At 36.7% G+C, this 26,183-nt stretch overlaps 1 protein-coding gene across 1 annotated transcript; it reads right to left on the bottom strand.

Moving 5' to 3' along the window:
* Positions 1–1,411: 1,411 nt before the first annotated feature.
* LOC108668730 (cytochrome P450 302a1, mitochondrial) lies at positions 1,412–25,652 on the bottom strand. Its single transcript, XM_018155974.2, has 11 exons — positions 25,079–25,652; positions 21,116–21,258; positions 17,471–17,568; positions 15,019–15,103; positions 13,543–13,771; positions 12,748–12,940; positions 11,848–12,013; positions 8,077–8,187; positions 6,307–6,426; positions 5,215–5,340; positions 1,412–2,584 (listed from the first exon to the last, which is right to left on the bottom strand). The coding sequence occupies exons 1-11, from the start codon at positions 25,416–25,418 to the stop codon at positions 2,405–2,407; spliced, it is 1,791 nt and encodes a 596-aa protein (XP_018011463.1). The 5' UTR covers positions 25,419–25,652; the 3' UTR covers positions 1,412–2,404.
* Between the last annotated feature and the right edge of the window lie 531 nt (positions 25,653–26,183).

Here is a 26,183-nt window from a genome sequence, read left to right as displayed (position 1 = left end):
TATGAATTAATTATCAGAAATACAAACTGTTGCCTCTTACATTGATAAAAGACCAGCCGGAAGAAGCAACTAGGAGCTCTCCTAAGATAGCTTTAAAATTTTTATCTATCTGCCATGAAGCGGCAATTTTTTTTCGCTAGAAAAATTATCAATTGTCTACTCTAATCTCTCGGAAATTTGGCAAAATCATTAAACGGATGCTAATTCGATAACAATTATTTCAGATGCGCACGAAATAATTGTTAAATCATTCATGTTTACCATAATTGTTTCAAATCATTCATGTATTAATGGTACTTAGACTAAATTTTAAGATATTTCTCAATTTTTATCAGTAATGATTGTTGACGATTTTTTTTCATCCTTGTATAAGAATAAGATCAGTATCAATAAAATGAACTTAAGTGATAATTCTTCCTTGTTAAACTGGTATGCAACTAACTGGTCCTTGTAAAACTGGTACTTTTTCCTATTGGCACGCAACTGTAAAATTTTCCCCAATTATTCGTTCAAGTGTCATCAGAAAACAAACAGAAGTTTGAATTTTATAAATTTCAAAGTTGGTCCTGAACACGAACACACGAAGTATTTCTCTCTACTTCAAATGCTCTTCAGAAACGATCAAACAAAACCACTTCCAGGCTAAATTAAAAAAAATCAAACTACGGATTCTCATTACTAATACATTTGGAAATTAGAGATGCGTCATATGGTAGCATCAAAGGTCATATGGTAGCATGGTAGAGGTAGCATCAAAGGCTCTGCAGAATATGATTGCAGTATCATTTGATATTCAGAAGTTCGCTTCCGTTGAGGGATGGAAACAATGGCGCAATCTAAAGTTTTCCTCCTTCAAAAGAAATTCAGAGCTTCAGGTATAAATTTGTAACTGAGAGTTTCCGCTGGCGTAAAAAGTGAACGAAAATAAAGCACATCGTTTTAGGTCAAGGCAAAAGTTTAGGAAAATAGTGTCGAACTTCATCGGTACACTTCAGATTTTTGGACCATTAGATATCAGGTTTGTAAATACTTTTTTTCTTGATTACTGATAAATTAGATAACATATTTTCTTCTATTTTACATATATAAATTAACATAAAAAATTTTAAAATTCTACACGTTAGCGTAATTTTTAAGTATGACCTGTTAGAGGTAGAGTACAACATGACATGATATTAGAAGCAGCTCAAATCATCGTTATTTCCAAATTTCATCACCTTTCATCATTTAATTGATCAAGCTCATTGTTGAAAGTCGAGAGTAGCAAATCAAGCTAAATATGCAAATGATAATTAAAATGTTGTGAGCCGTTCAAACTCCACGGTTTTTGCACCCAATATTTCATTTACTCAAATGAGCAATGAGCAATTGAGAGAGATGAGAGATGAGCAATGAGAAATGAGCAATTTGTTTTTCCTACCCTAAACCACCCCCCAAAAAGTGACTTATATAAGGACAGGATTTGAATGTTAAAACTTATATCCGTAGACATGAAAATTTATTTATTGGCGTTTTCATCCATATTGCGTGCATTCGATCATCAAGGCGAAAGCCCGCCTTTCAATTTCCAGACCCCGACATCTGATGGATGGGTGGCTGCGTCCAGCTGTACCGATGCTGGGACGGCTAGAAACAAACTGTGTTTGCGAAACTGGAAAATTTTCCCTTTGTTCTAAAAGGATATAGTGTATTTTATGTTGTTTTCATGATCTTTAATCACAATAACTAATGTTTTCGCATCAGGAGGCGATTAGTTAGCGAAATTTATTGATTCAATTTTTAAATTTCACAAAATGCATATCGAAAACATGTTGACAATTACAAATATTCAGCAAGTATTATATTTCTTTAGAACAACTTAAATTGGACATGCGGAAATAAAATTAGCATTCATCATTGATGTGCATAAAAATCTCGTTGGAAACATTGAAATGAATCATGCCAAAAATTCAAGAAAAACGCACATATGACAACCAAACAGAATTTAATTTTACTGTTTATAATGAACTTCCGACTTCTAGAATTAAGTTTATGCATCCAAATTTCACATGTATAATTAAAAAATAGTGATTAATGTAAGTGTGAACGATACACTGACAAGCACACAGGGAATTGCATTCGAATCTAGTGGCGTTCAATAAAGCGAATGGCAATGGTGGCGAATCTAGTGGCGTTCAATAAAGCGAATGGCAATTGGAGCAAATCTAGTGGCGTTCAATAAAGCGAATGGCAATTGGAGCGGATCTAGTGGCGTTCAATAAAGCGAATGGCAATTGGAGCGGATCTAGTGGCGTTCAATAAAGCGAATGGCAATTGGAGCGAATCTAGTGGCGTTCAATAAAGCGAATGGCAATTGGAGCGAATCTAGTGGCGTTCAATAAAGCGAATGGCAATTGGAACGCATCTAGTGGCGTTCAATAAAGCGAATGGCAATTGGAGCAGCAGGCATCATGTTGAGTCTCAGGACCTGACCCAGGCCTGTCTCTCTGAAGCCCGGGTGATTGCCAGCAGTTGCAGCGTCAGAAGAAGCGTCGGGGTCTGCCTCTCTGCTCGTCTCATCCTCCATGATGAAGGATTGGCTGAGCTGCGACGAGGAACGGTCAAACACCATGATGAGAAAATTAATCGAGTAAATGTATGTCTTATGTTTTGCAGGTATATTGATCCCGTGTGAATTCTATAAATATAGTTTATAGGTGATATGTTGTTTCTGTACGTTGATGACGTACCAGGAGTATTTTATTTTAACTTTTAATAAATTGCTATGTTTCTCTATGCGTGTGCAGAGGATCTATTTGGAATCATGCTGCAAAAACACAGGGTAACCAAAATATTTGCTGGAAAAAACCAGTGCTGTTCATTCTTGAATAATTGTTCAAATAAAAATAGACAATGTTTGTTCTAGAATAAAAAATGTTCGCATTTTAAAATTCAAAGATTATTTATAAAGTTTAGGATTGTCATTAAAGAAAAGAACTATTTTAATTCGCACACTCTTTCTATTTCTGAGAGGAGGTGATGAAACAGGGTAAATTTTATTAAGTAGTTATGATTAGAGCTGTAAATACTACGTATCAACTGAAATCATAAGCAGGTTCAAGCATTCATACGCATCTGTTGCAGTGTTATTATTTGCAATGACGAGATTGCAACAAAGAACCTGTAATTTTTCCCAAAGCTTCTTGATGAGTCACTTGTACGAGACTCGAGGGAGCGATATTACGGCTTAGGAGATGTGTAATAACTTGCCAAAAGAGTATTGCTAGATCGTCACGATTGCTCCTTAGCTATGCACTTTTCAGCATGATTGCGAGACGCGCTTGCGATTGGTATGCAATGCATGAATACTAAAGCAGGAGCAATTACTAAGAGCTTAGTTGCTATTGCATTCTTCACTGATAACGCTGAAAATGATAGAATGCAAGTCAAGTCAGTTAAGCAAGATTACAGTATGAGAAGACACGGTTGCAACGACAGAGTGATGATGTCGAAGTCGACAACGGAAAAGGATTTAGGAGTTAACATCGACAATGAGTTGAAATTTTCTAAGCATATTGAAGGTCAAGTTAATAAAGCCAATAAACGACTTGAACTGATCAGACGCTCTTTCGAGTTCCTAGATGCAGGAACGATGAAGCAGTTGTTTGTTGCTGTCGTGCGCCCGAACCTAGAGTTTGGAAACCTCGTATGGTCACCGAAATTTGAAAAGGACAGAAATTTAGTAGAGAGTGTTCAATGACGCGCAACAAGAATAGTTCCGGGCTTGAAAGGCAAGTCCTATGAGGAATCAATAAGTCCAGCAGCTATCTCAATCAATCGTCAGATATGGAAAGATTGGTTTCCAAAGGTCGGATCTCGTGTGAATCAAGTCACAAAAAGTTCAAGAATCGGCAACAGGCCATGGGCCTATTTCTTCAACGCCGACACTTCTATTCTATAATTATTTGAATAATAGATATTCACGTAAGTCGAAAGCAAGATGGTGTCCAGTAAATTTGAAAATAACATATTACAAGCTCGTGAATCAAGTGAAATCCGGATGAGGGCTTGTCACATCATTATCTGCAAGAGTCGGAAATTCTCAAGTTTTCTCAAATTTGTATACGGTTTCTAGTCTCGTGAAAATTTATTTGAATGAGTCTAATTTACAGAGTGCTACTGATCCGATCTACAGATAAAAAATAACTACATGAATTACACTTTTAATCTAGTATCAAGAATTCTGATATTCAATCCACATAACGTTCGTGTGTCATCTTTTAACTCTAAAGTGAAACAAGGCCCCTAGCAGCCATTCTTCGGGCTTGCCGTTTCGAATCCAGCGAATTTTCTGTCTTTTTCGAAGCCCGTAAATCACAGGCGTTTGTCGTACCCGAATTTATTATCAAGACCTTCAGACGCTTTCCGAAGAAAGCCTAAAATGCTGAAGAAACCGAACTTCATACGATACTTCATTCGAAATGCAAGTTAAAAATGAGTGAGGGGATTATTTTCTTAGAAAGCGAATTTGGGTTTACGTTTTAAGTAAAATACCTCAGGAGTCTTCATGTCATTGGAAACTTTTTTAATTTATTTCGAATCCTCTGTTTCCAAAACAATCAAGTGTTTATACTTTTACTCTATATTTGATTTATCTTGTATTTTTGCTAAATTCTGGCCGTGCCGGTCACTCGGGTAAAACATCTTAAGTAGCAGTTGATTTCTGACATAAATTATCGGTCATTTTTCACTTTATTCTTTCCACTTACTTCCATGACAATCCACAACTAGGCAATCACGAAAAATTTAAGCATTATTTGGTAAGCTTCAATACCAAAATAACTTTAGAGGATTATTTTAAATCGATATAACTTTATCACCTTTCTAACAATTGAACGATCTTCTTGCACGCAGCTACGCTCATTTGCAAATAACCATCCCAATTAACATTACTCACCGGCTAACACGGTATCACGAGTTACTTTTATTTTCTAATATTTATCACTTGAAGCTAGCATATGAAGTTTGTTTTCATCTGCCAATTTTATTAATCGAAGAATTTATTTCCCAATTGAGTAGTATTCATACTTTTCAAAGTATGAATATTTATTTTATATTATTACATTTTATATTAATAATTATATTATTATCTAATTCCCGAGGCATATATTCATCGGTGAAGGTTGGCATTGCCACAGTACGGCTAACTGCGCCGGATGCTGATCCATTACCCACCAGATCACGTTCGCCGTCTTTCGTCTGCAAATCCCGTCTGATCCAGCGGCCCGGATTGAAAACATCGGGATCCGCAAACTGCGTTGGAGCTCGCGACGCTAAGAAAGGAATGGCCTGCACCAGCACCTGGGTTCAGATTCTAAAAATGAACGAAATATCATGGGAAGAATGATTCATTGATTTATTTTTGCACTTCTAAAAAACTATTTAAGATAAATTTTTCTGTATATATGAAGTTGAAACTCATTAGATGTTTAGTTCGACGCTAAGAAAGGAATAGCCTGCACCAGCACCTGGGTTCAGATTCTTAAAATGAACGAAATATCATAGGAAGAATGATTCATTGATTTATTTTTGCGCTTCTAAACACCGATTTAAGATAAATTTTTCTGTATATATGAAGTTGAAACTCATTAGATGTTTAGTTTTTCATTCCAATTTGCATGCGGTCACTGTCATGAAATCGAAATGTATCCTAGAGTAAAAAGATTTAATTTTATTCCTTCCTTCAAGTGGCAGTTTTCTTACTGAATACAAATTAAATGATAGGAATAAAAAATAAGCGAAACATTCCCTGATTAAATCCAGAAACAATTATTTAGCGGACAACGAGTGGGAAAACCTGCGAACGTGATTGAAATGTAAATCCCCATATAAAGCTTTCTGAACAGTCTTTTACTGTTTCATGTGTCCTGTTAAAATTAAAAATATGGAAGTGACCGAATTGCGTACATACCATACGACCCAATATCTCCTGCGTTAAAACCACACTAGCAGCGACCGTGAGCCTCAATGCATTTATGCTCAGGATAGTTATAATAAGCTCCTGTATCGTCTGCCGTCGCATTTAGGTTGACATTCTCAGAAATTCTCTGTTATTTTCAACTTACTTAGTCTGTAAAATAGTATTTTCAACTTACTTTGTTACTTATTTTCAACTTACTTAGTCTGTAAAGTAGTATTTTCAACTTACTTTATTACTTATTTTCAACTTAGTATTTTCAACTCACTTAGTCTATTCATGCACTGATTTTTTTGCACTGATGACATTTTTATGATGAGCGAGTACTTTTCTACACAAGACCTACGTACTCCTCGCTTGATCTCATAGCCTCCTACGACGACATCTCGCTGTAGGATACGTGCCACTCCTGAGGGTGACGGCCGCAGCCTGTAGCTCTCCTTCAGCACGCCTCGTAGCACTGGCAAGTCCTGCCAAAAAAATTAGATGAAATTTTAGCAGATAAAAATTTTAAAAGAACCTGTGAAAATTGATAATTAATTGTACTTCAGGCAATATATGAGAAACAACTTTACTTGTTGTTCATTGGTGGAATCTAAAAAATATTATATATACAAGGTTATCCTAAATGATAGACCCAATTTACTTAAATTGGTATTTATTTGAGTATGAATTAAAAATGAAAAATTTAAACGCCAATGGAGAGAGATAGATTTAATTTTTTTCAACCTATTCAAACGCGAAATCAGTCATTTCCTGAGCGTTGGATAGGACGCATAGGAAATGAAGAATGGCTCCACACTTCTGGCCACCGAGATCACCTGATCTCACCCCATGTGACTATTTCTTATGGGGTTACATCAAGGAAGCTGTTTACGTCCCGCCTCTACCAGCAACTCTGTTTACGTCCCGCCTCTACCAGCAACTCTGTTTACGTCCCGCCTCTACCAGCAACTCTGTTTACGTCCCGCCTCTACCAGCAGCTCTGGTTGATCTGATTGACCGTATCACTGCTACGGTGCACTCAATAACAGAAGATATGCTTTCTCGTGTGTGGGACGAGTTTGGCTGCCGTTTAGATGTTTGCCGTGCAGCACTAGGGGGGCATATTGTACATTAATAACTATGTAAAATAATGAATTATTCCATTGGTGTTCATATTATTAATTTTTAATGTATACTTATATAAATACGAATTTATCAAAATGGGTCCATCATTCAGAATAACCCTGTATCTTTAGAAATTTTGCTCCCTATAAGTGTTGAAGGTTAAAAATCAATTCCCCAAACGAGAATACCTGCTTAATATGAATATATAGAGATGACTTGATTTTATTTGCTGCAGGTTCTGAGAAGCATCCTATATCTCTAAGAACTGTCCCATAAAGACACTTACAAAGACATTATTGTTCAGAGATTGGAAGAACGGCGCAGCGTTAGCAGTGTCGTTAGAAGGCACAGAGTTTAGGAGGCATCTCCTGAGACTCGTTATGTCTTGGCTTTTCAACCAGCAAGACAATACAAAATAAAATGCAGCGCACAATAGCCTTCAGAAATTTGGCGTTGGTTCCGATATTCCAAATAGAAATCATAGACAGTGTTAACCAAATAAAGTAGCAACAAAATGATTTCAGAGTAGCAAAACCAAATATTGGTTTTGAAGATTTTTATCGAAATACTATACGCGTTAGCAGTGTAGAACATATAACAAACAATAATAAGAAATTTATCCTTCTTGTCAACAGCATCCACAGCGAAAATCAACGAAGTATGTAAGCCCCTCCGCCATCGGTCAAACAACGTTCACTCGAACAAATTGCTTCTTGTCCGTCGGTTTTCACGGACATCGTCGCACAACAAATAAATAACCGGTATCAAATTGTTTTGTTAATCTTCATTGTAAAATATTATATCCGTGTAATTTGATAATTAAAATTCGTGGATCAATTAATTCTTGTCTGTTATTTTATCTGATTAATAATTTAAAAATAAAATTTCTACGGTGGTATATGAGATGGTCTTAAAAAGCAGATTACATATCGCTTGCAAACGGACCACATAAAGTTGTCTACCACTTTGAATAAATTTTTTAGTTTACAAATAAATGTGATAAAACCAACTTGTAGACTGTCGGATGTGAGGTTGAGGCCGCGTACTTCTCGGTGAAGTTCTTCCTGCCAGTGCGGGGAGCGAGCCAAGAAGTAGAGACAGAAAGCCAAGGTTGACGCCGTCTGAAAATCATCTTAAGATGACATCGAAAGACATCCATTGACTCAAGCCGAAGAGGCTTTCCGGTCACACAATTGATTAATTAAGAAGAGTTGGGGAGAACTTATATTTGTTAAAAAATATATAAAATTTCCTCAAACACTTGCTTGCTCATTAAACTCGTCATTCAATTCATTTCATAACTCACTGTTTGATGTGTAGTGATTGAAATTTTCAGTTAAAATTTAAATCCTAATCATTTAAATCATGATTACAGACAAGTTGATACAATTTTTAATAACAGTAAGTTGACAATTAGAAGTTAAAATTTTGTAATTCAATTCTTTCCGCTAAGCCACATGATTTTTGTGAGCAAATAGAACGAGAATTAAGCTTTTTTCACATGCAAAAAAAAAGTATCCAATCTTAAGCTCATTTTGCGGTGGTTTCAACCATCACGACACAGCGATTTATGAATACTTTCATCGTGTTACCTATCGTACATTTTCATATATTATTTTAACAACAAAGAAACCTCGCTATAATATAAGAAATAATTGCTCTAAAGTTAGTAATTTCAAACTCTAATTCACATCCATTTAAATGCAGTGATTCTGCACAAATACATGATTACTGAATAATCAATGATACTCTAGCTCAACAACTTGTACGCAATATCAAACATTAACGATTCTTTAAAATATTCAACGCAGGCCTACCTTTGAAGTTTCGAAAATGGAAATAAGCTTTTTACATATGAATTTATTTGAAAAATTCGTTTAACATAATCTTTTGAACGTCTGCAGGCAATCTCATATTGGGAGGGAAATGCATTAGCTTCAAGCCACAACAACGTTCGTGGGGTCGAGTTATGACATAAGAGTTGGACGAAACCTTTGACGATATTCGAATATATACCAACGACCTGAAGGGGATTATTTGTTTATATTAATTAGGAATATTATGAAGCCTGGTTGGTACTTTTAATTTGAAAATATATCCTTCTGATGGCACTGGTAATTTGAAAATATTTACTTCTGATGGCAGAATTATTCGTGATTTTTATTTCATAAACTGAATCTTGATCTTGGTGAAGGTGGTGTCGCTATAAATGAGCCGCCCACTGTCAAGATGTTGCCATTACTGAAAATATCAATTGTTCACGTCTTCTTCATGAACAATTTTTCACACAGACGGCCCATTTTCATTTTCAGATTTTTTTCATTATTTTAAATTTTACCTAATTTTTTTCATTTTCAGATTTTTCTCCTCCATTGCATGAGTGATCTAACTTGCAGCCCCAAGTTATTGCAATTTGTTCTGGCTTGACAGGAATCTGGGGTCAACGACATTTAATCAGGAACATTTAAATTTAATTAATATTAATTAATTTAATTTCCATCGACCTTGAGAAGAACAAAACTATATGTGAGCTATGCCTGACCGGTGCTGAGATCTAAGCTTTAGACATACGTAAATTGCATCATTTTGGCAGAGATATATTGCAGATATTACAGAATATGAATGGGTGTTTCATTTTTAATCCATTATCAGGATAACAATATTGAGCGCCTAAAATTTTGTTATTTTATTTGATTCCAAAACGAATCACAAAATCTAGCATTTAAACTATGATCTTCTAAGAGCTTCAAAAAGCACTCAAACTCATGAAGAACATGAACTCATAATTACCCATAGCACATCGCATTTATTCCGAAATTCTACCAGCTGTGAAAAGTCAATTTTGTTGGTGAATTTAAAATTCAATTGATAGACTTTTTGCCTATCAATTAAATTTTAATTAATAACGTTTTCAGAACTCAGAATAACGTTTTCTGAGATAAGTGATCATTTTGAAAACAAATTTTCTAAATATATGGAAAGAATTTTGAAAAAAGTTCGTGAAAGTTGTTTAGGTATAAATAGTTTATACTAACATAATGTTTTTTATCTTTTTTACTCATGAAATTTCTATTTTTAGCGAAACACGTTATTTCCATGTTATTTCTCATCGCCTGTTACCGTTTCATGCAAGTGTATTTCAAGCAGAATCCTCGCCACTAGAAGTGAATGTAAAGCTTGTGTTTTGCATGCGCCAAGCAAAGAGTTATTCATATTTCGGGAACTCGGCTGCCGGCTCAAAGCTTCCTTTGTGGCACAACAAAGGAAATCTACGGACAAATGCGGCACAAGTCGGAGCCCTGGGTCGGCTTTCATGCTCCAAGTCGTAATCTCCTAAACAAATCTACTCGTGGCCACAATGTACTTCAAACTTAGTTATTTATACGCAGATCAATCTAAGTAATTTTCCTGCTTCACCTAGAAACAGGTTAGTCTTGCAAAAGAGAATGAAACGTTCTGTACAGTGAAGTTATTATTTAAGTTCGACAAAAATTGCAATAAAAAAAGAAAATTACGATGATCGAGATCGTAATTCATCATCCATGAGAACAAGAGATATGATCAAGCGACTACACCTGTGGTTTGTTCATTAATTCAGGGATGATAAAAAAATTAAGTGATTTTGATTCGTCGCAGCAAAGGCGATTGTAATTCTTTTCGCAGAGTCGACATATGACAAATTATTTACCTCAAAATTACGTGTTCACCTGAAAACGGAATGAAATTGTAGTTGTACCGATAATTGCAGGTGTCAGGTATTGCTTAAGATCAAAATATAATTATTTTCGTCCAAATAAAAAATACGCTTAGTATTTTATTTCCTCTCTTTTTGAAGTTCAAACTTCGATTTCGATTCCCCATCCATAATCGTCAAACAATTTTGGCCGCCTCAAGACAGTAATGTGTTGCTTCCATTAGTTCGGTACTACAACTGCAGGTGGTACAATTTTAATTCTTTTTCTCAATTTTGCACACATACATTATTGAGACACTGCGAATCTCATTGCTTTCTATTTCAATCACTTGCAGCTGAATTAAGGATGAGATTTGGCTGGTTTGCATTCTCTCAAATCGATTTTCCCATTCCCATTATTCCGATCATGTGCATAACTGCTCTCATCCACCCCTTGCAATTCTCATTTTGCTCTCCCCAGCGATCTAACAGCGCAGCGAACATCGATGCATTCCTAATATAGCAAACGATCGTCGGAATTAAAAACCTTTCTCGACCGTACATTACGAGCGCCGTTCACAGCACCGAATCGAACTGGCGACGTAATTTCGGTGATTGCTTCCGATAATATTGGAGCGCAGATCATCGATGTTCGCTCAAAAAATTTACTCCAATATGGGCTACTTTGGAGCAGCAAAAGTGTTCGAAATGCATTGAGTTCGATTCTAGGAGTAGCTTCGATCATTTTTTGCAACGTTTCTACAGTTTTCAAAAGTCATCCGCTAATATTGCGCCATTCTGCACGCAGGGGAATCCAATTTCCAACGGCAATTCGATGAGAGCATCAATAAAAGATATTTTCTCATAGTCAGTTCATTCCCCTAAATTGGTTTTCGTTTCTTTCTAAGCACATTCTACAATCATAGCCGGCTTGGGTCGTTGCGTGGTGACAAAAATAGAAAACTATTGTAAACGTATCATTTAGTCCCGCTTTATACGATTGTCCCAAAACAGGGACAATTCAAATTATTCAAAAGATTCACAAATTAAATAAATTATTCAAATTATTTAAAAAGATTTACAAATTAAATAAAAGTGTTTTACTTACGGCATCAATGCCACCCATGAAGACCTCGATCAGGATGAGCAGTCTGTCCTGCCTGGACAGTTGCGAGTTGGTCATCAGCGACCATACAAAAGGCTGCTCGCGCTCCAGTTTGGAAGGCGACTCCTGAAACGCAGACTCGAGGTCCAAGAAGGACGCTTCCACAACTCTGTGACGTAAACGAAAGATTCAATTAAGACTTGGACACAAGTGACGAGGAGATGCAAATGAAATTGCACAAGTCCTTAATTGCTCGTAAAAAGGGTGCTTAATCAAGGCCGCGCATGACATCGAACATAATGTAGAACACGACTTAAATACGAATTAAGCCTTGAAAAAAATTTATATGACCTTGAAAGTATCAAACTGTATACCTATGACAGGTGCATGAGTCTGTCGTGAGAGTTCAACTACGAAAGCATCGATTATATGTCGTTAATTTTTAATACATAATCTTTTTCAATTATCCTTAAACCCTCGTTGATAGTTTCTAAAATTATTCCTTTTTAAAGATATTCTTTCCTTATCTCGCTGTTCTCAAGTTTTGTTTCGATGAGAGATCACTCGTTATTTTCAACATACTATATGCGTTCTCTTACGTTGAAATCGCTGATCTAATTAATGATTAATTTTACGCAAATTACAATTAAACGCGTCTCAAGCGTTTCACCTTCTACTCTTTTTCTTTAACGAAAGTTCCTCAGAATTCACGCAGAATTTCCTGAATAATTCCTATTCGCTCACTCTACCCCCGTTTACTCATACGCATTCTCTGCAAACAACGACACCTACTCTTTTTATTTAACGGAAGTTTCTCAGAATTCACGCAGAATTTCCTGAATAATTCCTATTCGTTCTCTATACCCCCGTTTACTCCTACGCATTCCCTGCAAACAACGGCACCTGTTGATATGGTCGTGCGCGTCTCTGAGCCTCCTGTAGTTCGGCGTGGCGAAGATGGTGTGCAGTGGCAAGGCAAAGATGCTTTCCCCCAGAGACGTAAGGAAATTCTCGTTGGCTGTGATGATCTCAGCGGCACCGGTGTTGTTTTGGGTCAGGCAGCCCTGGAATCGACCGAGCGCCACCACACCCACAGCTTTAAAATACCAAACAGACACTTTAAATTCCAACCAAACAGACACTTTAAATTCCAGCCATACGTATATTGAGGATACCGACTTAATTCCTGGATCATATTCGTGGCGTTTCAAAAATATAATAAAAATATAGGATTTCACAACATATTAAAAAATATATACTCACAACGCGTCTACACTTTGAAATAGCCCGTTGATAAACGCTTTTTCTGAAGTTCTTGTTTCAAAAATATCTTTATGAACAAAAATTTTTTTTCCAGAACATTAATAATATTAGAATAATAATAATAATAATAATAATAACACGGGAATTATAACTCCAGAATACACCCGGTCGCTTAGCCAAAACAAAAAAAAACTAATTATTTCAACATAAAATTTAAGCCCGTTTGCAAATAAGTGAATCGTCCATGAAAATAAACAACTTACTTCTAGTTTAAATTGCTTCCAATTAAAAATTAAATTTTCAGAAATATTTGCCCATCTTAAATGCATAAAATTACACATTAATTTCACGATATTGGATCTCAGTATTGAACCTTACATGGTAAAGAAGTCCTGTCATGGACTTCAAATTGTCATGGTAAAGAAGTCCTCATACCTTCAAGCGTGTACCGGAAAAGAAGCTGCATCACGTCAGGAATATCGTGGGCAATTCTTTGACAAAAAGTTTGGTTTTCTGGAAGCACCTGAGAACTTTTGAAAGAAGTTGACTTGGTTCTTGTTGACTTTGAAGGAACCAAGTTGCAAGAAGGATCTTTCGATATTGCTGTGTTGTTATGGGAAGAATGTGACTTGATGGCGGTAGCCAAGTCATGCGCTACCAAAGCCTGCAGGAAAAAATATAACTCGGTACTCACTGCAGTGAGGGACAGAGAGCGCATTTTCTCGTTGACGAAAACTTGAGGTCACGGACGGACAGACAGGCGGACAGACGGACGGACAGACGGACATGGCGAGCACAATAATGCATTTTTTTCATAAATGAGAAAATGCGCTAAACATATCTCGTAGACATATCGCGCTAAAAGTTTTTTTTGGAATATCAGTTGAATTGGTAAATAATGTTCCAATTTATGATAGAAAGCAGCTGAGTCAAGAACAAAAAGTTTGGCAGAATGTTAGAAAACTGAGGAGATATTTGGTTTGAATTGAGACTTTAAACTGCGACTGAAATGAAGAAAAGTGAAACTGTAGGCATGGACGCAATCGCTTACCATCCACATCAAACGGTTATACATTGAACCATAATCGTTTTATAAAGCTCCAAAGCGAGATGACTGTGAATATTCAGTTAATGCTCAAAATTCTATACGCCGTAGTATCCATGTTAAAGGCGTTGAATAAGTTACGTAAAATTTTACCATTTTTTTCTGTATTCCAAAACAAAAGCTTGTGAAATTGGATTAGCAAACTCTTAATAGAACTGCTTCGAATAGAAATGGAGGCCTAATGGCAAAGTAAGAATTTCTTTTTTGTCAGAAGGTTTACATTTTCGCATTTTCTATTGTATGAAAACTTCCAATATATTTTTATTTTTAAGTCTATTATTTAAGAATTTAATCATCATTGGCATTACTATTATTATTAAAAAGTCATTTAAAGAAACTATATGACTGAGTTTGAGTTATAAGCTGGGCACCACTTGACGACAAATATTTTTCTTTCATGTATAATTCATCTAAGAATGTAAAACCTTTCTGTTTGCGTTGTATCTCGATAGCGGTTATTGCATGATTTAAATATTGCGATACAATTAATTGGTCCGAGTTTTAAAATCGTAAAGTTTTGCTCCATTTTCGCCAAAAAGGATCCATTTCCACTTTATTGTCAAAACTGTAGCCAATATTCGAATCCGATAACAAAAATAGTTATTTGAATGTTGAGAGCTTTCTTTTGGCTTTAATATCTGCCTTAACTGGTACATAGAAGCAGCGTAAGGAGCGAAGTATTTTTTGCCCGGAAAGAAATATTACGAAGTTCAAGAATATCGAAGATACGCCTAGCAATTCCGATAGTTTATGAGCCTGTTAGCGGCATCTCGTTGATGTAGGATGAAGGAAGCTTCTAGTCTCACCTGCCGTTCTCTGTAAGAAGCAATCGTCTGGAATTTTAGCAAACTTGGAATCGCTTTCCTTAATCGTTTCCACTCCGGTCCATTACTGCACAAAAAAGTAAATATCGGAGAACGTGCTCATTTTTTTATTTCAGGAAACATTAAAAACTTAATAGCAAAGTAAAGTAAACTCCACAAAAATTCATATTATCTTTAAAGAAAATAATGTGAATTTTAGTGGAGTTTACTTTGCTATTAAGTTTTTAGTGAATTTGCTATTCAAGCAAACGAGTGATATTATTACTTCAGGAAACATTTGCAAAAAGCAAGATTATAAAGCATGATTCATCTAAAAACGATAACAAATGTGAAAAAGTTTAGCGTTAAATTCCTACGTTAATTAATAGCATATAATTTTCATTATAGAAGCAATTTTTAACCCCCCACTTCGAATTACATGCTTCGAATTTATAAGTTAACATTTTCTGTAACAAACATACAAGGAGAGTGGCAAAGAACAACTATCCAACATGTACAAAGAAACAAGCCAAAACGCTGCCATGAACATAACAAAAAATATCAGCGGCAGCAGCAAATTCCTTGGCTTCTGAAATTTTTGGTAATAAGAAGCAAGCACCGTGAAGACCGGAGTTCAAAAGAACGTCTTTTAAGAGTTTCTGGTTCAAGACAGATGTATGACGCTTTTCCTTTTTTAGAAACTTTTATGGAGCTCTCGAAAATATAATACATTTTTACTGTATAAAGCTCAACCTGTGAAATCAAAGGAATGTGGTGTTTCAATTTTTTTTTGTGCTTCCGGTTCAAGGCGAGTCATGAACAGCGCTGGCTCTTAAGTCATTGCCAATTTTTGAGCTCTTTTCCGGCCTCATAATTCCGAACAACGTTGTCTAATATAGTAGGCAGAAGCGACATTATCCAGCGATTTACACTCCTCTCTTCTGTCAGGGTTAATAAATCCAAACTCAAGAAATTTTTCCCGCGAAACAGTTTCCTAATTCTGGCCTTTGAAATTTTAGCCTTTGTATTCGAAGTTTCCTTCCTCACTTCGGCTCTGCCCTGAGCTCATCAATCAAGCAAACCTTAGCACTCAATACTCCTGCCGAGCCCATTATTGAACCTGCTCGGCGCTTTCATTTTTTAAAAATCGAGGTCTTTCTTCTTCCAAAACTCGGCCCATATAATCGTGATGCAAAATTAGCGCCCTAAATTAGGGTTGATCGGGAGATCGATGGGCAGAAAATTCGCGAATATTGAGATGAATTAAAGCTGCTCTCTGTGCGATAGATCACACATTACTGTGAACTTCGTGAACGTCATACCTTGGTTCTGATCAATTTAATCTATTGACATTCGGTAACCAGATGAATATTACGGGAACAAAGCATTATTTACATTGTTACGTATATTTGTTTGGAGAATGATTTGAATTCACGATTTTTTTTGTTCCTTTTTCTTTATAAAATCAGTTTCTGTAAACAAACAATATACAAAGGTAAAAAATGGTTACATAAAATTAGTATTGCAATGATCGAGAATAAAATAATTTATTTCGAACATATAACACGATAAAAGTCAATTATACTAGCTAGGCCACACGGATCTTCAGAATTAAAACACACATACCAAACATTTCCTTCTGTTCACTTTAGAGCCAACACCGCAACTGTAACTCTTAGATGCTTATAAAACAGTACCTATACTTTCAAAGCTCGCTAAGTGAACGTAAGTACTTACGCGCTATTTTCTTGTCTATGATTGGTGGATTTTGCTTGAAAGCCCGTCAATGATTGGCTGATGAACTTACGATCTCTTAACTTTTTTTGAAAGTATAGGCCCAGAACTAAAGTAAAACTTCGGTGACATGCATGCATCAGGCGAACGAAATATACAATAAAAGTGCATTCAAGAACCAGGATTCCAACATATATATTAAATCTTTCGAAATTATGAACGAATTTTGCTTCACTCTTTAAATTACATCAAACAGAATCAACATCGGACTACACGGCGTCGAAGCCGTCCATTGATCCCAAACAAATAAAAGGATTCAAGCTCCTCGGAAATGAAGTGATTGATGTAAGGCGTGAGTGAATTTAGAAAATTACGACTATATAAGAATAACAGATGAACAAGTTATGAAGTGGTTTTAATACGAAAAATTTCGCATCGTCATGCAGGTTTATTAATAGACCTCGAGAAATTTCATTGTCAATTTAGGAGTAATAAATACCATAATGATTTTCAGATTTTGCTATTTATATTCTACCAGTAAATCATAATTGATCATTAACACAATAATATTAAAATCAGTAATAAAGTGCATTGGTATTTAGTTTCTCATCAGTAATTATGTTTTCATATTAAAATTCTCATCTCCACTTCGCTCTTCAACATCACAACTATCATACTTATCATTATTAAAAGCATTATAATATCACTACTAAACTCTCACCCGTTGACCAGCCCTGCCGAGGTGAAGACCTCAGGTCGGGAGCGACGGTACGCCTGCAGCAGATCAAACGGCGGCCTGATGGGGCACTGGTCCTCTGCCTGTCATGAGTGACACTCAAAGAAATTACGAGAAAATATTCGCGATAAGATTTTGTTTTAAATGTTCTAGTATATTATGTATTCTCCATACAATGCTATCATTACAGGTGTGTGCGTTTAAGTAATGTCGCATCGATATTCTATCTTATGGCTGCTATTTGAAAGGCCACGATTCCTAAAATAAATGCCCGAGAACGTAAATTATCTTTCCCATAGTGTGCGCGAGCCAAATTCCGACTGCATTTAGTTTGCAATACTTGCGCAATACCAAGCAACATAATTACTGAGAATTCGTCCCTGTAGTCGCCCATATCAGCCATGGAAGCACCGACCATCTACATGTTAATGAAGGGATGCCACGCTGGATGGACGTTGCATCTCATGAGTAACGCGTATTTGAAGTTGGTCGCATCAAAGCGGAGGCCAATAAACCTGGACGATGTCGCTACTGCAGTTGGGTAATTAAAGAGGATGGTTGGTAGTGTGTTGTCAGTCTTGAGGGTCGTGATAATCATGACAGTCTATTGGGTCTTCTGGGTCTTGACTTGATTACAGTCTTGAAGGTTTTGACTGTCATGGCAGTCTTGAAGGTCCTTAGGGTTTCAAGGGCTTTGTGGTCTTAAGGTCACGAGCAGGGTCTTGACTTGATTACAGTCTTGAAGGTTTTGACTGTCATGGCAGTCTTGAAGGTCTTGATTGTCATGGCAGTCTTGAAGGTCCTTAGAGTTTCAAGGGTCATAAGGTCACGAGGGCCTTGAGAGTCATGACAGTCTTGAGTGGTTTGTCAGTTTTGAGAGTTTAGATAGTCATGACAGTTTTAAGGGCCTTGATTGCCTTGAGGGTCTTGACAGTTATGAGAGTTTTGAAGGTCTTGAGGGTTTTTAGGTTGTTGAGGATCATGACTGTATTTTCAGTCTTGATAGCATTGAGAGTCTCTAAAGTCATGACAGTCTTGAGGTTCATGACAGTCTTGAGGTTCATGACAGTCTTGAGGGTCATGACAGTACGTCTTGATTAACTACTCAAACTAAACAAATAAAACTACTCAGAATGCTGAACAGAACTAAAACCTGCCATTTTTTCGGAAGGAAAACTAATCGATTTTCGATGTAACCACAGCTCATTAGATGCTTTCGCTGATCAATGAACATTCTATTCGCAGTGTACGTGTACACTTCTTTTTAGCTGATAAAATTATTGAGCCATAATAATAAATAAAATTGCATTTGCGGACCTTTGATTAAATCGATAGAGTTATAACGTGCAATATACATGTTAATGACAATACCATAATTTATCTTTGCATATGAATCACGTTAAACTCCAGGAACATAACACACTAATTTTATCTCAGGAATATCCATGAACGTTAATTAACGAAGGAGATTCTCGCTTGTTGTAATTTAATGTCTTTAAAAACCTCAGCAACAACGAACGATAGAAAAATGCATGCCTCGTTATGACATCGTTAACCCTTGAGAAAAATCTGGTTGTATTTTACCGTAGCTGAATTTTGCAGCGCTTGTCTCGGCCGTTTGACATGGGTAGCTTTACGCCATGCAAGCTTTGCCTTTCCAGCTTCATAAAAGTAGAGGTCGTAGTTGGGCTTTCTTATGTTCGTACCTCGTAAGGCAATTAGCTTTTTGTTCCAGGAGATGAGTGAGGGTTCTCATAGAGGGGAATATCCCTTCATTTGAGCACTGCATGAAGAAGATTCAAGTACAGGGAGCTCAAGTTTTAAGCAAGTGTCTTGATGATAATGATGGGGTAATTAGCTTTACTGAGTATAAAGCTAAGATCTTGACTTCAACGCGCGACCTGAAAAGGTTTTTATACAAACTTATGCATGATAACTTTTTGGCTTTCTACTAAACATACCTCTGGGTTTTATTTACATACTTGGAACTAGTTCGATATTTTCCGAAATAATATTGTTATTCGCTGGATCTTACACATTAATGAATTAGGAAGAAATGACGATTAGGAAGATAAACGATTAGTTTAAACTGAAAAATCATTTACACACCAAAGCTCTGAATTTTTATGATAAGAATCATGAATATTATACCAAAAATTAAATCAAATAATATTAGTAATTAATATAATTCACTTTTATCTTTCCCAGTAATAAAATGATGTATCATTTAACATTAAAAGTGTTTTCGATTTCGTAATCAGATCTCGTAACTCATTTTCATCAAAGAGGATGTCTCAAATTCTGGAGCGCCCGGATCGGGAGTAAACTGCTACAGCTTCATCAATTTGCACAATATGATAAAAATATATATTCTCTTGTCGGATGGAAAAGAACCTCCAAATGGGAATAAAATTTTCACAAAATCTCAAAAAAATAAACGCAGATTGTGAGTGGAATTTATCGGCAACCTGATGAACATTTCACGAATAAGGTGAAGATCGAAAGAAATAAAAAAAAATGCCTCTCAAGTATAAAGAAAAGACATTCTAATGAAAAATAATTCCCCGGACTAAGAGTTCGGTCGTAATTCGTTCCTTACGACGGCCAGGAATAGAGCCAAGGTTGGTCATGTTTACTTAATGAGGCTTGCCACAATACCACCATGCAAAACACAGCAAATTTGGCCCTCTGCTGCTTGCGTGCACCGCGCATAATAACCTAGACGAGCATGTAAATTAGAGTAACTAATCGTCACAGAGTAAATTATACAACAGAATATCCGGGCATGACAGAAGAATGTTAATGAAAATTTCTTTGCTGAAGTTTATTTATTTGTAATAACCCGGAAAATTGTTGCGACGTGACGAGGTCGAGAAATAAAGCGCTTCATAGATAAAAAAAAATTAGATCAGTAATCGCTGCAGTGAATGGCAGAGAGCGCATTTTCTCGTCCGTCCGTCCGTGAAGTCACGGACGGACGGACGAACGGACATGACGAGTACAATAGCACTTTTTTTCCATAAATGAGAAAATGCGCTAAATAGCAGCGTTTACATATTTGGTATCGATAATCAACATTGTAATCAGAAGAATGTTATAAATAATAATAGCTGTTTCAACGTTTATTAGGCCGTAGGCCTGTCACCGATTCTTAACGTCGCAGAACATTCACAGCATTTTGCGGTCTCGAACTCGCAACTCACTGCTACAATACTGCTGTGCTTAACCGCTCGGCCTCCTCGCCGATTCTGACCAGAAACTGGCGCACAGAGCTGGGATCGAACCCGCGCCTCTCTAGTGCGCCAATCTTGGTACTCTGAACTCACAGGGCCACCATCGATTAAAAAATTCAAAAGGTAAATATTTCTTAATTTGTTCTGTGCAAAACTTTATGTTTAGTTGGCGTATCGTGCTCAACATTCATCTGAACCGCACCCCGTCTATTTTGTGAACACATTGAGGATCTTACTCATTCTCTTTATCGCACAATATTTAGTAGGAATTCATTTTATTTAACATAATTCATTGTCTCGAAATAAACGTTATTATTATACTTACGAATCATCAAAGATTGATGATAAGATGTTCAATGTTAATTAGTTATTCAACAAGCTATTTAGGTTAGTTAACCTTATAAAGCATCCTGATGTGCTCAGGGTTGAAGAGCCACACCATGTCCAGGCCTGGCTTCACCGCCGCAATCTTCACGACGTCTCCGTGACGTGAGCGCATCTTGAACACCGAGTCCCAGAATCGATGCAGAGGAAACTCCCCTGCAAAAACGGATTAATATCACCATGATACTCAATTGTAATACAATTCATACAATCAATTCATACAATCTATTCATACAATCTATTCATACAATCTATAAATTAAATGAAGCATGCGCAATCAAAAGGTTTTTCTCTTGATTTATTCATTTCGAGCAGTTTCCACAAAATAAATAGACCCAAGTGATCGTGACATAAAGCTTTAATTTTATTACTAAAACTTTAGAAAATATTTAAAGTTAAAGATAACATTACATAATCAATATTGCTGATAACAAAGAGGAATTATCAAGTCCAAAAATAAATTTGATCAAACTATAATTATATCTCTTCCAAGTCGATGTTGACTACATTTATATTATTCTGGAATTAGGTAATGAAGCAAAGGGTAATTTATGAGCGGGTAGATAAGGATTTAATAACCAACTCAGATAACATAAATACTAATTACGTGGGGAAAAACTTGCTTGCGGTTCGCACACATCCGAAATTAGGCTATATTGATGCCGAAAAACTGAAGCTCTGCACATAGCAGACGGCAATAACGAAAAAAGGTGAGGGATATTGTGCAGGATTCCTCAATTTAATAACCGAGCCGCGGTCAGAGTACAGACTCTTCGTGTGGGATCACAATCCGTGGCAGGGCCGAGGCTGTTTAAAGCTTTGCCAAAGGTGCTGAGAGGAGGAGAGTTCATACTTGCGACATTTAAGAGCCGACTTGGCGAGTTTTTCAGCAAGATCCTAGACGTCCAGCTGTGGGGAAACTACCCTCAACAAGTGACAAGTAACTGCATCTTGCATCAGCTGGCCCAAAAAAGGATAGGTAGACGGAATACGTTTAACGTCAATTCCGGGACCCGATGGCGGGGTGAACTGCCTATCGACGACTAGGAGACGGAGGACGACGAAGGCGGCGCATCAGTGTGACCGTGGACTATGAAATCCTAAACTCGTCATGAGGTCATAAGGTCATAACCCATTTCGAAAATTACCTTCTTGCACTTTTTACGACTATACCGCACCGATTTTCTCTTCTATTGATAGATAAACACATGTTGTGGCTGTTAAAAAAATTACATTCTTGATTTATTTTGAACACGAACAGCTCAAAGTAGTTCCTATAACAATTCCCAGTTATTCTTTAATCACCGAGTTTCATTAAATAATGTTTGATTTCTTCGTATGTTACATATGACTAATATCGCCACTGAAGAAAAAATTTTCCTGTTAGCGAAGTCATGTTGTGTTTTATGAATTACAGAGATTGCGTTTCAAGGGCTCTTACACCTGCACCTGTGTTTTCTGATGTGTCGCAGCCTCCTAAGAGTTCCTTATGTCTTAGTAAATGATGCTCGTTAGGCACGCAGCCTTCGTTAGCGAGCACTGAGGTCACATGAGAACACTCGCTCTTCTGCTTTACTGGTAGCTTCAAGAAGCCTTCACGATGACGAGGCGGCAAGCCCAGTGTTTTAAAAATGCAGTGCCGTGCAGAAACAATATTGTTACTGGCGCCATCTCTTTATATTTAATCCGAAGTAAATGAAGGCTCGAGACGACGAATCACTTGCTAGCACAACATTCAAAAATGCATTTACGCATAAAAATGTCCTCCTTTTCTCTTAAAAATACTACAAGTGCTGCCAAAGCTAGCAGATTTCTCGCTGCAAAAGGAAACGAACTATTTTTGTGAAGTATTTCCTTGAGCTTGAGCTGGAGAAACGCTTCTCGGCAACAAGAAACGAGTAACTTCTGGCTGGACAAAAGTCGGGGACTCTGGATTAAAATAAACGTTTTACGAAACGAAAAAGAAACGGGCTGCATGAATATGACTGACATTTTCTGTTAATGCTGATTTTTTTCGTAAAAAATCATCTTGAAAATCTTGTGATAGATTTTCAAGATTATTTGACTTTATTGACTCCATGAGTTGACGTTATTTTGCAACCTATGAGATTTAAAAATAATAATTTTATCAATATAGTTATGGAGGTTTAATTCTATGCTATGCGTCATTTATTTAGCAGTTATTTCGGGCTCCAAGAAACTTATTGCATTTACATTTGTAATTGTACCACCTCACAATTAGGAACTTGGAGCAATTTTAACTCCAGCATTAAACTTGATTTGCTCATTTATTATCGTGGCATAAGTTTGAAAGTTACTCATACGTTAAGGAATATGTTAGCCGGCATTATCCTTCCTTCTAATTTTCCTGGATAATCCTTCTCGATAAGAATTCTAAAACTTTTGAACTTTTATTGATATTAGTTAATCTTAACCGCTTGTTATAATTATTTTTTCGATTGGCCACTGTAAACATAGATATGTTTAGTTACGAAAAGAAATTTTCGGTATCATCACAATTTTTCATTATTAGAGTGTTTACTCAGGTGCGAAACCTGGAGGCAAACAAGCAAAGAGGTCGTATTTGTTGTCAAAGAGAACACTCACGCAAACATTTACATCGCGGCAAAACTTGTTTCGCATTCAAGAGAAATTAAAGCCTTTGATGTGTCAACCGAGGCCAAAGTAAAAAAGCCACGACATGGCGTGTCGAAAAGTCATATGACATTCCGTTTTAAAATGACGGCTCATAATGAGGTGACAAGTTTCAACGATCTCACACCTTTTGATGTCATGAGAAGAAGTTTTTCAGTCATAAGCCAAAAGTTTTTTGTTTGAGATCTGCGAAGGGAAGTTGGGGAGTTTGAATCAACTGATCGACTTTGTGACGATGAATCTCGTACCGTGTCGCAAAAGTATGAACTGATATCATTGAAACGTAATTTTAAAAAAATGTGGAGAGCATTGAGACTTATGTACTGAATCTAAATAAAGTGCAAAGAATTTTTCTTCAATAAATAGTTGGATGACATATCAAACACTCACATTACTACTAAAAATCGTGTTCAGGATGTAAGACGCTGTCGCTCAATGATACACGCAAGACACACCGATATGCCTTCAATTTTTAAGGCTATGCAAAGTCTCTGGCCAAGACTCTTTTCTAACTTTGATGCAATGATGACGAGATCCAGAGTTGCACTATCAAGAATGCACGGCGCACAATCCCAGACTCAAAATTGAATCGTGGTCTCACACACACAAAAATACCGCTGACACTTCCCGAAAAGCTGCTGTGCTCTCATAAAATAGCCAAGCGTCAGGTGTTGAAGAGCCTTTAGAATCGCAAATTTTGAGAGCATTCGCTCACAACGGACAAGATAGGATTGGGATGTCAATTTTCTTGTCTGTCAGAATCTCCGTCGATCAGGCAGGCTTCGCGGAGCTACTGAAAAACAACGATTGAACTTTGGTAACTTTGACTGGGAAGTGACACTACGAGGATGGGAGGAGAAAATGGAGGTAAAGATTGAATTTTCGAAAACACGCATTTTCGAGAAAAGTATTTGTTTAAACGCATAAATGATAATTTACTAATATATTAAATTTACAAAACTCAAAATGATTGCATTATAATAACACAATCTTTCAGAGCTACTATATTTCGTGAGCCATAAGTTCTATTCAAGGAATTTATTGAAGGTAATTCATGAAAAATCCTTTTTATATTTTATAAATTTAACATGAAAAACAGCACAGACACCGTAAATATAACGAGAAACATCCCTGGTTATTTTAACAAGCAGAAGCTTGACTCACCGTACTTGCTGAAAATAAACCTGTTTCCCAGGATATCCTTTTTATATTTTATAAATTTAACAGGAAAAACAGCACAGACACCGTAAATATAACGAAAAACATCCCTGGTTAAACAAAAAAACATCTGGTTATTTCAACGAGCACAAGCTTAACTCACCGTACTTGCTGAATATGAACCTGTTTCCCAGGACTGGTTTCGGGGCTGGACCGGGTATCGTCTCGTACTTATGCACTGGCTCGGTGTCCGTTGCTGGAGATGCTTCAGTAGACGCGTGAGCTCGGTAGATATTTTCGCGGTTTGTTACTGAAACGGGAACTCTTCTTGGTTGATTAAAGCTACTCAACATGTGCCATCGACGTACATTAATTTTGCTGTGACGAAATTTTTTGCTGTGAACGCCCTGCGTGGCCGACGTGAACGAGCACAGACTCATGTTATTGTTATTCAGTGGAAGTCGCAACAAAGTTCCAAGCTTACGATACGGAAATAATATCATGATTGCAGTGACAGTTTGATTATATATGAATGGCAGAAACTGATAAGCACAATTTAAAAGCCTGGTGTCCTGCACAAGTTTTGTATTTTCAACAATATTTAGAAGCTTATCGTATGAAAATTCAAACTCAGGATTGATAATCGTATTAAACAAGAATTTCACAATATAGATATTGCATTTTCAGATACAACAAGAGTGTTAAAATTTCACTTTGTAATTTCATAGACAAAGAGTAAAGACCTCGCTACTAGCTGGCGGGTTGCGCGACACTGGAGCCTCCAGTCTTCTATTGAAGTCTGCCCATGACCATTGTATGCTGATTCAGCCGCTTGTCCACGTACGACATGTGGAAAAGGGAAAACTGATTTTTTTTCTCGGAGATGTTAACCTCGGCAGGAAATCAGCCACTCGTGTTGTCAGAGATGAATAAAACAGATGGGTTAAACTTACTTTCGTGTTATCGGATGATGAATGAAACTGATGGGTAAAACTCACTTTCGGGTTGTCGGAAATTAGGACTGAAATATTTTTCCTCCATGACTTTACCGCAAACTAGCCCACTCATTGTAATGACTTAACTGTCAACTAGCCCACTCTTTACCGTCAACTAGCACATTCATTGCTTGTAAACGGAATCGTTTAGGGAGGTGGTAAAGGATCGCAATAGGATACTACATATTTGTCATTATGGTTTTAAATCACCGCCAATTTGCCTTTACGTATAAACGGTTTTTATTGGTCTCTGTTTCGTGATCCACCACGAAG

The sequence above is a fragment of the Hyalella azteca genome, unplaced genomic scaffold (assembly GCF_000764305.2).
Source record: "Hyalella azteca isolate HAZT.00-mixed unplaced genomic scaffold, Hazt_2.0.2 contig13850, whole genome shotgun sequence".
Classification (NCBI taxonomy): domain Eukaryota; kingdom Metazoa; phylum Arthropoda; class Malacostraca; order Amphipoda; family Hyalellidae; genus Hyalella; species Hyalella azteca.
The sequence above is the reverse complement of the archived record's forward strand: the minus strand, read 5'-3'. Positions and strand labels throughout refer to the sequence as shown.